Source organism: Vicugna pacos, unplaced genomic scaffold (genome assembly GCF_048564905.1).
Source record: "Vicugna pacos unplaced genomic scaffold, VicPac4 scaffold_19, whole genome shotgun sequence".
NCBI lineage: Eukaryota > Metazoa > Chordata > Mammalia > Artiodactyla > Camelidae > Vicugna > Vicugna pacos.
In genome coordinates this window covers 56,637,172-56,653,483 of record NW_027328740.1, presented here as the reverse complement: position 1 = coordinate 56,653,483, position 16,312 = coordinate 56,637,172, and the positions used below count along the sequence as shown (strand labels likewise).

The 16,312-nt window shown below is 36.7% G+C and overlaps 1 protein-coding gene across 3 annotated transcripts; it reads left to right on the top strand.

Moving 5' to 3' along the window:
- The first annotated feature begins 9,674 nt into the window (after positions 1-9,674).
- LOC140692958 (actin, cytoplasmic 1-like) lies at positions 9,675-10,817 on the top strand. Of its 3 annotated transcripts, none has more exons than XM_072957149.1 (2): positions 9,690-9,821; positions 9,906-10,817. In XM_072957149.1, exons 1-2 carry the CDS (start codon positions 9,690-9,692, stop codon positions 10,815-10,817), a joined length of 1,044 nt encoding a protein of 347 aa, XP_072813250.1. The 3 variants fall into 3 exon arrangements, with proteins under 3 accessions (XP_072813252.1, XP_072813250.1, XP_072813251.1); XM_072957150.1 differs by having other exon boundaries at positions 9,690-10,313; positions 10,479-10,817; XM_072957151.1 differs by having other exon boundaries at positions 9,675-10,817.
- Positions 10,818-16,312: the final 5,495 nt, after the last annotated feature.

Sequence of the window (16,312 nt, the reverse complement as noted above, 5' to 3'; positions counted from 1 at the left end):
CCAATCTTGATTGTAACATGTTATGAATTTTAAATTGCCTTCCCATGTCAGAGATGTCAAAATGTGAGAAAATGAATATATTAGAATGATTGAAGTGCGGTGTTCTCTCCAATCCTTCAATCGGCAAAATAGGTATTCTATCATTTTACTTAATTGAAATATTATACTTGTTAATTTGTAGTAAGGGCCGTAATTGTATTATCTAACAATAATTGGGCTGTTATTTTGCAGGAAACTGTTGTAAACAATTTGCATATATTTTCATTGAAGCATTGCAGTGTTCTCCTGTGAGATAACTTTGACTTCAGCCCTGTTTTGTTTATAAGGAAAGTGAGGCACTGAAATGATAAATGACAGCTAAGAAGTGACAGTTAAAGTAAAAGTCAGAATCAAGATGAGCTGAATGTCAAGGTCACGCTATTTATATTCAAACAGGTTTTTCTTCCGTTAATGTGAGCAATAAAAGCTCATAAATATTGAACTTTCTCCATAAGAAAACTAAGTATTTATTTGAAAGGTCTATGAATAGCATGCTATGGAGTGTTTCCAATTACACGAGTAATGGTATGTTTGAAACAGTACACTCTAATTTCCTAGAAAGTACTTTCACATTTGTAGGGCTGCCCTTTATCTGGCCATTCATGAGTGGTGATTCTCCTGAAAGAGAAGATATGCCAGCTGAGCCTCCGTGATGGTGAGAACAGGGCAGCGCTGGTGGTGTGTGGCAGCCAGCCATCCATGCAAGATGGATTCAATGTAATGACTTAGAATAGAAATGATTTGATCTGTTTTAAGTATAATAAACTGATGGGACTTGTGGAATGTTGATGTGGAATTCCTAGTACTTACAGTCTGTTTCTTGACATGATACTGACAGGCCATGCAGAGCAAAGAAGTTGAGTGTGCGATGATTCTGCTAAAATGTGGTGCCGACCCAAACCTCGTGGACGTCCATGGCAATGCCACTCTCCACTACGCTGCCTTATCTGAAAATATTACATTTGCAGCAAAGCTGCTTTCCTACAATGCCAATAATGAAGCGAGAAACAGGGTATAGCTCCACTAGATTTATTTACAAAATATTTGAAATAAAGGTTCTTGTTTTAGCTACGGGTGCTTTATATCTAAAATTACTTATAGTGAAAAATAACATATCAGATCCTGTTACCATGGATACAACTCCAAAGCCAAGGCCAGGGGCTACAGAGTGGTGGTACCCACAGAAAGCACAGAGCTCTGTCTCCCAGCAGCTCTTCTACCCTGGAAGGAATGCTTCCCCACTGGGAAGTGCCTGGGTGTGGGTTGTAGTTTCAGAGCCCACAGAAGATGAAGGCCTGAGGTTAGTGCCCTCATGCTGATGGCCACCTGGCCACCACGTACGCCTTGGGGGCATCCAGGCTCAGCCAGCTGTAGTTCCTTAGTGGGGCAGTGGCTATATATGGGAAGCAGATGATGGTAAGAGGAATCCTCCTACTTTAGCTCTGGAACATCCATCACCTCCTGCTGCCGCAGCCCCACCAGGAACTCCTTCCACTGGCACAGTAGGTGCAATTTTATGTATTGGATGCTTGGCCATTCCCTGAGTGAAAATACTAGAAAAGAACTTATTTGTCTAAGATTTTACTTTAAATAATGATATTGCTAAAAGCAGCATCAGAAGGTACAGCTTTCTTTTATAAATTTATGGTAGATAATTGTGAAAAACATCGCATTTGATGCAGGCAACCTTTTTTTCCAAATATTTTTCCCCAATCAAGTTTTTCTGATTGGTGTAAAAACAGAAGAAAACAAAACTTGTGTTGGAAATAAGTTTTGTCTTAACACTCAAAGGAACCAAAAACACATGACAATATAATCAAAATCTTGCTGATGTGGATAAGTATCTGCTTTATAAAAAAAATTATGAATTCTATAAAAATGATTTCTCTCTCATTGCCCAATTCTTAAGAGGGAAAAGGGAAACAGACTATGGATAGTTCACTTGAAATACACAGGCCAGTTTGGAAACTGGGCGTTTGGGAATTAACAAGAAGCTTCTTTTGGGTTTGATTTTGTTTTCTTTTTGTTTCTGTTTTTAGGTAAGCTGCTCTTCAGTTGTCGGGGGTAATCATTCTCACTTTGGGAAAGAGAGTGAACTGTAAACTTTCTGAGAGATCAGTTTTATGAGGACTCTGAGGGAATCACACTGAGCATGAACAGGTGGTGGTTAAGTGGGAAATAAGAGAGCAGAAGCAATAATTAACTGACATACTGTCTTATTGCAGCAGAAGTAGACACTTAGATAAATATCTACACTTGGCTCTCAAATCTAGGATGTCTTGATGGGAAGTGAGGAATGCACACATAATGAAATCAAGTTGCATTGTGAATTTACAAGTCCCTGTTCTATCGCCATTTACCCAGGACAAGGAAATGTAGTTTTGTTAAGTGACTTTTAATTATTACACTTTTCTTTGTGCAAATCCTCCAATGAGAGGAGAAACCAGCTACGTTGCTTAGAGACGAAACTTAAGTGGTTTATTATGTCCTTCACTAGTTCTCAGCTGAAATTGTGCTGGTGAACCACAATCATCTGGGAGAATTTAGAACAAATTTACAAGCCTGGTCCCTCCCTTGAAGATTTTGATTGAATAAACCTAGTAAGGCATGGATATGTATAGTTAGAAAGATTTCCTTGAGATTTTGATACAACCCTTGATTGAGAACTATTGAATAGGTACATGTAATGAGTGTAAATCCACAGGTCTCAAAATTATGGCATCTTTAGAAAGTGGGAGTCTAATACATGCTACTTACTTCCAGGCTCTCCTTTCCAACCATATAAACCTGATTTTATCCAGGCCTTCTTCTGTGATTGACAAGTTAAAAGGAGTATTATTGGCAATACCTGTTATCTTGAAGAATAACTCTATTTTCTTTCCAACCACTGATCACTGATTGGCACTCAGTCTTAGAGATGTGCTTACGGTGAGTGATTTAACATGCAGAGCCCTTTAAGTATTTTGCAAATTTTGCTACCATCCACGTCATTACATCAACATGTTTTCCCAGATTCCAGTAATAGTAATTCATTAGCTTTCTTTTTGTTAAAGATGTGTGATGGAATCTTGCAATATATCTGTTAGAGTCACTGAGCACTGGTGCAATCAAAATGGCAGTATTTTTATTGCAATATAGTTGATTTACAGTGTTGTGTTAGTTTCTGGTTTACAGCAAAGTGATTCAGATATATATATATTAAAATATATATATTTAATTTTTCACTCTGTTTTCCACTTTGTTTATTACAGGATATTGAACACTGATCTGTACCCTATTCAGTAGGACCTTGTTGTTTATTTATTATATGTATGGTAGTTTGTATTTTCTAACACCAAACTTCTAATTTACCCCTCATCCAACCCCTTTCCCCTTGGTAACCTTCAGTTTGTTTTCTGTATCTGTTAGCAGGTTTCTCTGTTGTGAATAAGTTTGTTGATAACATACTTTCGATTCCACACTTTAAGTGATATCCCATGGGATCTGTCTTTCTCTTTTGAACTTACCTCACTCAGTATAATAATCTCTAGGTCCATCCGTGTTGCTGCAAAAGGCATTAATTCACTCATCTTATGGCTGAGTAGTATTTCAATGTATATGAAGATACCATGGAAGATGGCAATTATAAACATCAAAACCCACGAAGTTACTAACAGATTGGAATTGTTTTAATAATTTACTTTCAGCTGTCTTATTAACTAATTATCCATTTGACTAACAATAAGGGAGATTGAGATACAGGTTGTAGTTTAAGTAGGCAATGGAAAGATTCTCAAAGTGGGTATTTTTGAGTCTTAGTAGCAATTTTTATGACATGTTCGAGCCCAGTTTTTTTCTTTAGATATATGATACTAAAGAAAAGAAAGGTTTTACATCCAAATATTTGCTATATACCCAACCTTGGAAGCACAAAAAATATAAAAACACAATTGGGCTGCAGGCTAAGCTCGGCTCCTGGATATGTTCAGGTTGCTTCCACAGATTGAGTCAACATTTAAAATTTAGGAGACTCATGCAAAATTCTGCATTTTGAACTTCTTCAAATAATCAAATTTCATCCCCCTGGAGCACAGGCTACTGTGTGGTCTTCCCTTCAGAAGTTACCCCTTTTCAGTGGGGCTAGTGTTCTCCAGTTTGCTGTCCTCACCTGGGACCTTCAGTTACATGTGTCACCTACATTGCCTCTGGAAGCATTTGAGTTTACAATTCCTGTTTTATAGTATATTTTAATAAATATTTCCAGATTCTAAAGACAGTCTATGTTAATTTATAATCTATTTCATTTCATGGAATAATCTCTTAAGAATGGGATTGAGATTTTAAAATTGGAATTTATAAGTTACTTAAAAATATTTTTTCTTTACATGTACATGTAAATAATCATATTCCCATTGGAACGTCTGTAAACCTGATGAGGTTGGGCGTGGCTGTAGTTGGATAGATTATGCAGATTGCAGGCAGTATGGAATCATTCTCCCCAGCATGTTTCCTTAAAAATGCAATTGATTCAGTAGCTACATGGTTCTCTGTGTAGTCGTGTTGAGAGTGTTCAGAGGAGTATTGGAGCAATAAAGTAACTACAGACGGCCTGGTAGACACTGATGGAAACAAAAATCTTGGAACCTGTAAATGTTTGAAGTGAGTTTTAGAGAATGACTTCACAGTTAATCTTTTGAAGAAGTCAAGGCGGATTATTTTAAAGAGTGTGAACACAAAGGGCTGAGGAGGAAGGGGCTAATTTTTATATACTTTATATGATATGTTTAAGTTCAGATACTGCTATAAGTTTTTACATTCAGTTTTCAAATATGTAAATTAGAATTTATTAACAGTTTTTGCTGTTTCACAATGTGACCTCACACTTTTTCTTCCTGTAAGTGAAAACAAAGGGCAAATGGTAGAATCTTTAGTAAAGACAGACATATATACATTCAGTTGATAAACTGGATAGTTAAAATCATTTATATTCTCTTTAAAAAAACAAAATCTTAGTGTTCCTCTGGAGTAGCAACAGTCAGAAAGGTTAAATTAATAGGAGGATTAACTTAGAATGAACACCTCATCAGTTAGTTAGAAAGACAATTATTCTGACTGGGTGTCACAAAGAACAATGTGTAGCAGAATTCATCTTGCTTTAGAATAGTGACTGATGTAATTTGCAACCTGAGTTTTTTGATCATATGATTTTCTATTTAGGTATTTCATTTTAGTTTTATTAGTATGAACTTTGATTTTATTAGTGTGAACTTTAATCTTTCTGCTGTGAATTTAGCTTTGTGTAGTATTTAGTCTTAAAATTGAGCAGTGATCTATGTTTGTATTGGAAATGGGATTAGAATAAACCATTTTATAAAACATGATTAGTTGATTTTTTTAAACAGCGTTTATTGATTTATAATCATTTTACAATATTGTGTCAAATTCCAGTGTTGAGCACAATTTGATCAGTTGACTAGTCACATCTCATTTTTTCTTCTCTTCCTTCATACACACTTTTGAAAAATTTAATTCTTTACCCCTACTCTAATTTTTCCTTGCAGAAAACATTTCTTTAGTGTCAGTTCTTTCAGTCCAACTCACTCTGCCTCTTTTGTGAGCATACTTGCTTATGGCTTTCTGTTTAGTAATTGTGTGTCTAAAATTCAGGAGTCATTTCCCCTCAAATTTACTCATGTTTGTATTTCTCTTAATTCAAAGGAGGTGAATTGAAACAATTCAGTTTTTGTTCTAGATCATTTTTGTCAAGGAAATAAAATAATGGATACAACAGAATTTGTATAATAATCAATGAGGTGTAAGGAAAGTAACACTTTGTGACACCTGATGTGGTCTTTCCTAATCTTGAATACAGGAGAAGATGTATGTTGGTAAAACTCAGAACCAGGATTGAAATCCACAACGGAATAACTCCAACACCTGTGCTCTTTGTATTACATCATATTGTAATGGGGATTATTCAATTTTATTCAACTTCATACTTGTTATTCTTAAAGCTGTTATTTACTACTCTAGACTGTCCTGAAGCCAAAGCAAATGTATGCCGCTCAGCAGGTCAGGAAAACTAGTAAGTTACTGGAAGATGGCTTTCTTGTTCTGACTTGAGATGACTGATATTTACATCTACCCTAGTAATAAGGAAAATAGGACATTATGGGTTAGAAATTAGGACCTTTTTGAGGACAATAATTCTGACAGTGAAAATGAAGATGTGTTTGGAACTTCTCCAAAACTATGTGTCAAAGTCTCAGGCTTTTCGCATCCTGCCTACCCATCACCAAGCACACAGCATAGTATGTGGCAGAGTGCATGGTTTTTGTGCACAAGATCGTGGTTTACTCTCCAGTATCTACATTGAAAACAAAAAAAGTTGCATAAAATATTTGATATGTGTAGTATTAAATATATCTATTCCAATTTAAGAATTTTTTTTGCCACCTTTCTTCATAAATATTGCAAACATGACCAAGACTTTCATCCAGAAAATACCTCAGTCCTCTGAAATTCCTTTGTGCCACTTTATGTTATTGAATTATCCATGAATGGAGATAAGCTTTGTATGCGTTTTTGAAATTTGCAGTGGTAAATGTTCTCATTAATGTATCTGTGGCTACGTTTATAGATGAAACATTGCCATTGTAGTTAGGAGAAGAGGAAGATACAGAATCTCTTTCTTATATGTAGTTACTGTTCTCTATCATAATTATTATAATTATTATCTTAAAATATAAGCATCAAATAATGTTAAAACATAAATTGAGGAATGCTATGTCATTAAATTCTCACTTTTGTATTTTCCCAGCCAAATGTTTTCTTTAGTATGTATTTAAGAACATCATTCTATCCTACATGTCATATTACTGCATAGGACACTTCTGTTAATTTTCCAGAGTCACCTAATGAAACAACTGTCTCTAAGTTCTTTTATTCAAATTATTTTCCGTTATACATTTTTACAAGCTTTTGTATAGAGAGAGTTTCCAGTAGAAGTTAATTTTATTCTTTCTTCCTTTCTTTGTTTTTCTTTATCTCCCTTTCTTTCTTTCTTTCTTTCTTTCTTTCTTTCTTTCTTTCTTTCTTTCTTCTTTCTTTGTTTTTCTTTATCTTTCTTTCTTTCTTTCTCTTTCTTTCTTTCTTTCTTTCTTTCTTTCTTTCTTTCTTTCTTTCTTTCTTTCTTTCTTTCTTTCTTTCTCCTTCTCCTCCTTCTTCTTCTCCTCCTATTCCTTCTCCTTCTCCTCCTTCTCCTTCTCCTCCTTCTCTTTCTCTTCTCCTTCTCTTCCTTCTCCTTCTCCCTGTTTCTTCCTTTTTCCCCTTCTTCTCCTTCTTCTTCTCCTTCTTCTTCTTCTCCTTCTCCTCCTTCTTCTTCTCCTCCTTCTTCTTCTCCTTCTCCTCCTTCTCCTTCTCCTCCTTCTCTTTCTTCTTCTTCTTCTTCTTCTTCTTCTTCTTCTTCTTCTTCTTCTTCTTTCTTCTTCTTCTTCTTCTTTCTTCTTCTTCTTCTTCTTCTTTCTTCTTCTTCTTCTTCTTCTTCTTCTTCTTCTTCTTCTTCTTCTTCTTCTTCTTCTTCTTCTTCTTCTTCTTCTTCTTCTTCTTCTTCTTCTTCTTCTTCTTCTTCTTCTTCTTCTTCTTCTTCTTCTTCTTCTTCTTCTTCTTCTTCTTCTTCTTCTTCTTCTTCTTCTTCTTCTTCTTCCTTCTGTCTTCTTCTTCTTCTTCTTCTTCTTCTTCTTCTTCTTCCTTCTGTCTTCTTCTTCCTTCTGTCTTCTTCTTCTTCTTCTTCCTTCTGTCTTCTTCCTTCTGTCTTCTGTCTTCTTCCTTCTTCTTCTTCTTCCTTCTGTCTTCTTTCTTCATTCTTTTTAGACATCTTTACTTTCAGTTAATAAAGTGATGTCTTCTAGTTAATCAAGCAAATTTGACCTCTCTATTCCATCCCCAGTAACTGGGTTCTAGTTTTCCATGTGTCTCATTCTGTTTCACTCCTCATCATTTTGCTCAGGCTGCCCATTCTTGAATCTCCTTCATATCCCCCTCTGCACTGCGTCTGTATTTTAAGACACATCCTGGTCTTCTGAGCATTCCCTAAACTATGCAGTCGCAACAGTATTGTCTCCTTAGTGCCCATATTCTGTATCCATTTACTTGAGATGTAGAGCCATTGAATGACACATTCTATGCTGATTTGTTTTTGTGTGTCTCTGCTTCTGACTCTAGAGCACAATCCGTCTTTTATTTATAAGGCCAGTTTCTCCCAGGATGGTGCCTATGACTTAATAGATACAGTAAATATTTGTTTTCTTACTGACTGTTTGAATGACCTAGTGTATGACTAGGATATTTTCTGAAGTTGGGTTGTTGTTTTATTTTGTTTCATTTTTATAGAAATCAGCTTCTGATCAAGAAATTGGGAAACAAGATTAATTATAAAAAAAAATCTTGTGTGTATATGTGGGCATGAGACTGTAGAAAGTGCTCCACAGGAGCCAACATATTATAACAAATTGACTTCTGTTGATGGAGCACACAAAAATGACACATTCTCTGAGTTAGTGAACATCAATGGAAATTGCAGTGGTTTTTTCTAGGTTTTAGTTCTACATGGGAGACTGGAAGGGCTTCTGAGCAGTGGGGCCAAGATTCTGCCTTTCTAACAAGTTTTAAGATGACACATTTTTGCTGGTCGTCAGACCACACTCAGAGTAGCAAGAGGGGAGGCCTGTGTTTAGAGAAATCTTAGAAGAAAAGCAAGTGGAGATTTCAAGATAAAACCACATTAAGGAAAAGCATGATTTTGTTTTTTTTTTCTATGTTTATAGCCAGAGGGAGGCAAAGAGTTGAAGTAGAAATGACAGGTGTAAGATACTGCCATGAAGCAGAGAGGAAAATGGAGTGGTGGGAAACGTCCATCAAAAGAATATAAAAGGGGAAGGATTAAGACCACAGATCTAGAGGTACCTTTGAAGAGGGAAGGATACAGTGAAAGGAATGAAGGAGGAAAAAATTGGAGCTAATTAGGTACTTTTGGAATTGATGAGGAACCTTGAGAGAACTCCTTTTTGATGATGTCAGTATATTTGCAGTGAAGCAAGATTAGATCATTTCCACTCCAGAGAATTCTAGAAGCAGGGGGTGTGGTCAAATTAGTGTAAACCACATCCACTCCTCATAACTATTAGGCATCATAGATATATGTTGCATTGGAATTTGTTATTCAAATGAATTTATTTCAATATGGAAGCAATCACTTATTTTAAGGATAGTTTTTTTTTTTTGATAAGCTATCTGTTTCACAAAAAGTGTTTTAAACATTAGCATGATATATACCAAACCAATGTAATTTTAGGAACAGTAGAAATTAATAGCGATTGTTCCCAAAAAGCTAAAATTGTTGTTTTCAGTCAATACTAAGCTGATTTTGAAATATAAATGGATTTTAATAGCTAATAATCCTGTGGCTATTAAACTTATTTATTTCCTTTTTTATAATCATATTTCAGTATTTAAAAATATATATATATAATTTCTTATGAGTGTCTTATATATCTTCTTGCATGAGTAGATCGAGAAACTTTAAGGTGACAACTGAGACCACATCCACTCCACCAGCAAAGGCCCCTCACTGCTCCAGCTTTGCCACCAGGCTGCACCAATACCAATTCAACATGGAAGATGATGTTGCTGTGCTTGTGGTTGACAATGGCTCTGGCATGTGCAAGGCCGGCTTTGCAGGTCACAATGTACCCCATGCCACCTTCCCATCCATCGTGGGGCACCCCCGGTACCAGAGCGTCTTGGTGGGCATGGAACAGAAGGACTTCTATGTGGGTGATGAGGCCCAGAACAAGAGAAGCATCTTGAACCTCAAGTACCCCATAGAGCATGGCATCATCACCAACTGGGATGACATGGAGAACATTTGGCACTACACCTTCTACAATGAGCTGCGTGTGGCCCCCGAAGAGCACCCCATCCTGCTGACTGAGGCCCCCCTGAACCCCAAGGCCAATCGTGAGAAGATGACCCAGATTATGTTCGAGGCCTTCAACACCCCAGCCATGTACTTGGCCATCGATGCCATGTTGCCCCTGTATGCCTCTGGCCACACCACTGGCATCGTGGTGAGCTCTGGTGATGGGGCCACTCACATTGTGCCCACCTATGAAGGGCACACCCTCACCCATGCAATACTGAGTCTGCACATGGCTGGCCGGGACCTGACGGAATTCCTCATCAAGATCCTCAGAGAGCGTGGCTACAGCTTCAGCACCATGGCCCAGAGGGAAATTGTGCGTGACATCAAGGAGAAGCTCTGCTACGTTGCCCTGGACTTGGAGCAGGAGATGGCCACTGCTGCCTCCAGCTCCTTCCTGGAGAAGAGCTACGAGCTGCCTGATGGTCAGGTCATCACCATCGGCAGTGAGCGCTTCTGCTGCCCCGAGGCTCTCTTCCAGCCTGCCTTCCTGGGTGTGGAAGCCTGTGGCATCCACGAGATTACCTTCAACTCCATCATGAAGTGTGACATCGACATCCGCAAGGACCTCTGCTCCAACACAGTGCTGTGTGGTGGGACCACCATGTATCCTGGCTTCACCGACAGGATGCAGAAGGAGATCAATGCCCTGGCTCCCAGCACGGTGAAGGTCAAGATCATCGCCCCCCCTGAGCGCAAGTACTCTGTGTGGATGGGCGGCTCCATCCTGGCCTCACTGCCCATCTTCCAGCAGATGTGGATCAGCAAGGATGAGTACGAAGAGTCTGGCCCCTCCATCGTCCACCACAAGTGCTTCTAGGTGGACTGAGTTACCTCCCACTGTTTTCTTGACAAAACTGTACTTGGCACACAATATAAGATGAGATTTGCATGGCTTTATTTGGTTTTGCGTTTTCATTTCTTTCTTTTTTCTTTTTCTTCGTCCTTGACTCAGGATTTAAAAATTGGAATATTCAAGGTGATAGCATTCAGTTGGATTGAGCATCCCCAACATTTTACAAAGTGGCTGATGACTTTATATACTTAATTTTATATATATAGCCTTTATGGCCTTTATCTCATTATAAAATTTAAAATATTGCTCGAAACTATAATAATTTTAATTAAACCTTATCCTAGGAATTAAATTTAAAAGTTTTCCTGAATAATACTTGCTTTATCCATTTTTATACCTTCCGTACATAATAAAAAAGTATATCAAGTATTGAATCATATGCTAAACCAGTTGAAATTGTGAACAATATAGAAATAATGGCCACTGATTTAGATTCATGTAAGGTGCAATCATTTCCAGTGGTTCAAAATTTGCAGTTTCCTATTACCAGACATTAATGCCAAGATCATAGATTTCTTCTGTCTTGTGATCTCTATGTAATTGACTTCAGAATTTACAATGAAGGAGAGAATGGGGGTCATAGATTCAACCCAATGGCCGATTAAGAGAATCACCCCTTCTAAGATTGGACCATTGTTGTTAGGGAAGAAAACAGTAACTTTCTTCTTTACTTGACTTCAGGCTAGGAAATTTGTAAATATTATGAAAAATTATTTGATTCACTCTCATTAGTGGGCACTAGATATAACTGAATGGAAGTAGTCAATACATAGTGATATATAACACTATCATAGTATATAATTTGTAGTAAACTTTAGGAATACGTTCCTCTTTCTGGTTTAGGTTAATTGATATTGGCTCCTGGTAATTTAGAGTTTGCCCATTTTTCTGTTATTAATCCTTAAAAAAAACTTTTCATGCACTGGGGGGCACTCATTCTTTAAGGAATTTGATGTGAAACATTTTTTAATGAGGAAGTCTTTGTAACATTAAAACTCACCTCCTCATTATTTATTGGTATATTTCAGATGTATGAATTGTTTGGTTGAAACAAACAATGACAAAGTTAGATCAGTGAGTTCAAGTTTTTCTCCTACGTTAGTCTAAGGCAAGTTGCTTTTCAATTCTTAGTTTGTGAGTAGCTAAGCTTAGGTTAAGACGTTTGTTAACTTTTAATTATTTCCTAACTTTTCTTTTCCTGTACCTGATTTCTTTTTTGTTTTACAAATATATGCCCTGACAGAAAAAACATCTGAAAATCAAATCAAGCAAATTATCTTCCAGTATTGCATCTTCAAAAACTGCCTCAAGAACCAGGAGTGAATAAGGAACATGATAGAGAGGACACATCTGTGTATTCAGGGTGTTGCTGTGTGGAAAATTATGAGGACATGTGGCTCAAACATTGCAAATTAGAGTGGGGAAATAATATAAAACTCATCACAAATGAGGTAACATGGAAAATAGGGTAATACCTTCCAATCTAACACATATTATACTTGATTGTGTAGAAAAAGATACATTGGGAGCCTCTGTCTCTGCAGTATTCCAGGCATCTCCTGAACACAAAGAGCCAAGTGTGAAAAAGTTTTTTCCATCTTACTCCAACCCCAAGTCCCCAAAATACACTTGCCAGTTGTCTTCAAAACTTCATTTCAAAGAAAACAAATTAGACTATGAAACTGAAATGGACACTGAACCTACTTTTCACCAAAAATGAGGAAAATTTTATAATGATATAGAAAATAAAAAGTAAGGGACCCAGTAGCTGCATTTGAAGTGAAAGATGACCAAGAGTTTGATATGCAAATGATACAAAATAGGAACCAAAATACCACTAACTGCAAATCAGCCATGGGACTCACACACCTCAGTGTAGTGATCAAAAAAACTTTTGGGATTGTGGCTTGCGCACATGATTCAAACAAAAAAAAATTCATGATATTTCTGCTATTTGAAATACTTCTAAGAAAACCAAACCAATACAAACAGGTTCCAGAAGCCGCTCCTTGTAGATAGCTGCGGTGCTAGTAACTCTAAAATTATGGACCCTGAATTAGAATATATGAGTTCTTCTCCATCGAATCGTAATAGAACATTCAAAGTATATCTAAATGAAGAACTACAGCATTATGTGCGAAAGTTTAAGTGATAGTTATGCGGCTTACAAATAGAAAAAGAAAATTCAGCTTCAAAGATAGGTGGAGGTTCATATGCTTCCACTTTGGTTTTTCTCATTATCTATGATCTGATCCATTCTGGTCCATATCTGATCTGATTTTCTGTTTGTGAAAATAGCCTATGTATTTAGTGGGGTCATCTAAATATGTAATTGCATAGAAATAGATGGTTTCTGCCATCTAAATAATTAGAAATTGGGGAAATATTTTCCTATTTTTTTGTTTGTTTCTTAATCAAGCTAAGTCCCTCTGTCATTCGTTCATATGAACAGGGAAACTAATTTAGCTGGCTAGCATGTGACTTTCTGAGCCTGAATAAACACTAATGAAATTGCTTAAGAAATGTAACAAACTCATTTTTTTCCCAAATCTATGAGCTTAAATATAAATTGGATTTCTATGGAATGAGAAAAAAGTGGTGACTGAGAGAATGCATAGAAACACATATTCTCACTAAACTGATCTGTTTGATGTGCTTTAGTGACTGCAGGCTAATCTACTTTACTAAACAATTGGCCCTTTGAATTCCATCATGGCCACTTTGAGATATTTGTAAAAATAAATACATGTGCTCCCACCTATTTTTTTTAACTTTTTTTTATTGATTTATAATCATTTTATAATGTATCAATTTCCAGTGCAGAGCACAATTTTTCAGTTATAAATGAACCTACATATATTCATTGTCGCATTCTTTTTCACTGTGAGCTAACAGAATATCTTGCATATATTTCCCTGTGCTTTACACGATAATCTTGTTTATCTATTCTATATACACCTGCCAGTATCTGCAAATTTCAAACTCCCAGCCTATCCCTTCCCACCCCATCCCACCTGGCAACCACAAGTTTGTATTCTATGTCTATGAGTCTGTTCCTGTTCTCTATTTATGTTCTTTTGTCTTTTGTCTTTTGTCTTTTCTTTCTTTCTTTCTTTCTTTCTTTCTTTCTTTCTTTCTTTCTTTCTTTCTTTCTTTCTTTCTTTCTTTCTTTCTTTCTTTCTTCTTTAGATTCCACATATAAGCAATCTCATATTGTATTTTTCTTTCTCTTTCTGGCTTACTTCATTAAGAATGACATTCTCCACAGACATCCATGTTGCTGCAGATGGTGTTATGTTGTCATTTTTATGGCTGAATAGTATTCCATTGTGTAAATATACCACCTCTTCTTTATCCAGTAATATGCTGATGGACATTTAGGCTGTTTCCATGTCTGGGTTATTGTAAATAGTGCTGCTATGAACATTGGGGTGCAGGTGTATTTTTGAAGTAGGATTCCTTCTGAATATAAGCCCAGGAGTGGGATTCCTGGGTCACATGGAAAGTCTATTTCTAGTCTTTTGAGGAATCTCCATACTGGTTTCCACAGTGGCTTCACCAAACTTCATTCCCACCAGCAGTGAAGGAGGGTTCCCCTTTCTCCACAGCCTCTCTAGGATTTGTCATTTGTGGACATTTGAATGATGACCATTCTGACTGGTGTGCCTTCAGGAACTTTGAAGCTGGTTCATCAAAAGTCTTATGATGAACTCTGGATATATGGGCTGAGAAAATTTGAACAGAAAATTCCAGTTACAACTTTTAACAAGTTCAAACCACCCATAAAAGTTATTACTTTATTTCAGTTTTGGTCCCATCTGTGTTTCACCTCTATTAAAGTAGAAAGGCTGAGGAAGTGCACTATCTCCTCTTTGAATGCCTCTTCTTAGAGCTAGTTTTCCAGTTGGTCGAAACAACACATGAGGAAATAACTACAAATCAGTTATAATAATAGTCACTTTGACTGCATTGACTGTGATTAAAAAGAGGAAACTTTTTATTACATTTAAGAAAACACAAAATCATCTTTTTCTTCATATATTGTAATTTCAAATTGCAACTCATATAACCCAACACTAAATTGGAGAAGATACAGCTGGTTTTCTGGTAAGTTGGCTCAGCTACCATAAGGCACAACTGATATTTACAATCTATGTTCCTTTGTTTAGAAGGGAGACACTCTGAATGGCATTAGATAAAATGTTCTGAGTGTATATTTGAACAGGTTTGGTGTGTGTTTTCTATCTTCACTCCACTTTCACTTTGAACCTGACTTCTCCAGATAGCGAGCCTACCTTCAGGTCCTACTCAGCCTTCCTTTCATCATGCTTTTCTGTCTTGCATCCCAGACTCTCAGAGGTTTTCTCTCAGTGAAGTGATGGGATTCAGCCTGTAAACCAAAGCACGTTATTGAGTAGAAGCATGCAGACTTGGAAGCTGTCCATCAGGAAACCTAGAGCCATGGCATTCACAGAGGGAAATTCATGTTTTCTTAAACAGAGAGGAGTGCATTTTCTGTTTGTCTGTTGAGAAAGTACTTGTCTCAGTAAACATGGGGATGAAGAGAATAGAAACTGACTATGGCTTTCAGTTTTAGTGGCAGATGGAGATGCACGGACCAATTTCAGATTGTGGAGCTTGGAGTTAAATGTCTTCTTTGGCACCCCTTTGAGTAGAAACTACTTTTTCTGTCTCTGGATGACACATTAGACCTCAGAAAATACCTATGACCCCAAGGCATTGCCATGTTTCTAATGAGATTTTAACTTACATTGACCATCTGAAAAGATTCCTTCACAATGCCTTTCCAGCTGCTCAGCTACAAAAAAATAGATGAGTCACTTTACTAATAAGGGTATTTCCTTAACAGCATGAATTGTGTGGAAAGGGTGGAGGGAGGTGGCGATGAAAAATGAAACTTGATTGCTTCTGTTTGAAATAACTGTCTGATTAAAAAAACAGAAACAATAACACCACCAACAAAGAGGAAAGCGTCCTCTACCTCCAAAACAACACAATGGTTTTCACTTTGGATGGACCATTTCCTTTGAAATGAAAAAAAAAAAAATGAAGCAGTGACACCATGGGTGGCCGTAGCTCAAGATGCATTCAACCTGTAACTTCTGATTACTCAGAAATTCACAGAAAGTAAACCCAGATAAGATTAAGAAAGGCTCCAGGAACTAACAATTGGGAGAATATTTACTTGTACCAAATAGTTGACTGAATAATGAATAACTATTAGCTTAAATTACAATAAACACAGTTATTTAACTGACATCTAACAATTGCATTTTTCTTTTTTATACTCCCGAGCAGCCTCTGAGCAGCATCTTCATAGTACCTCATAAAAGGATGACTATGATTCCTTTATCTGAATAGCAGATGTGTTTTTGCTTGTTTGTTTGTTTGTTTGTTTTTAATTTGAGCAATTTTTTGATCATTTCTTTTGTTTTCTG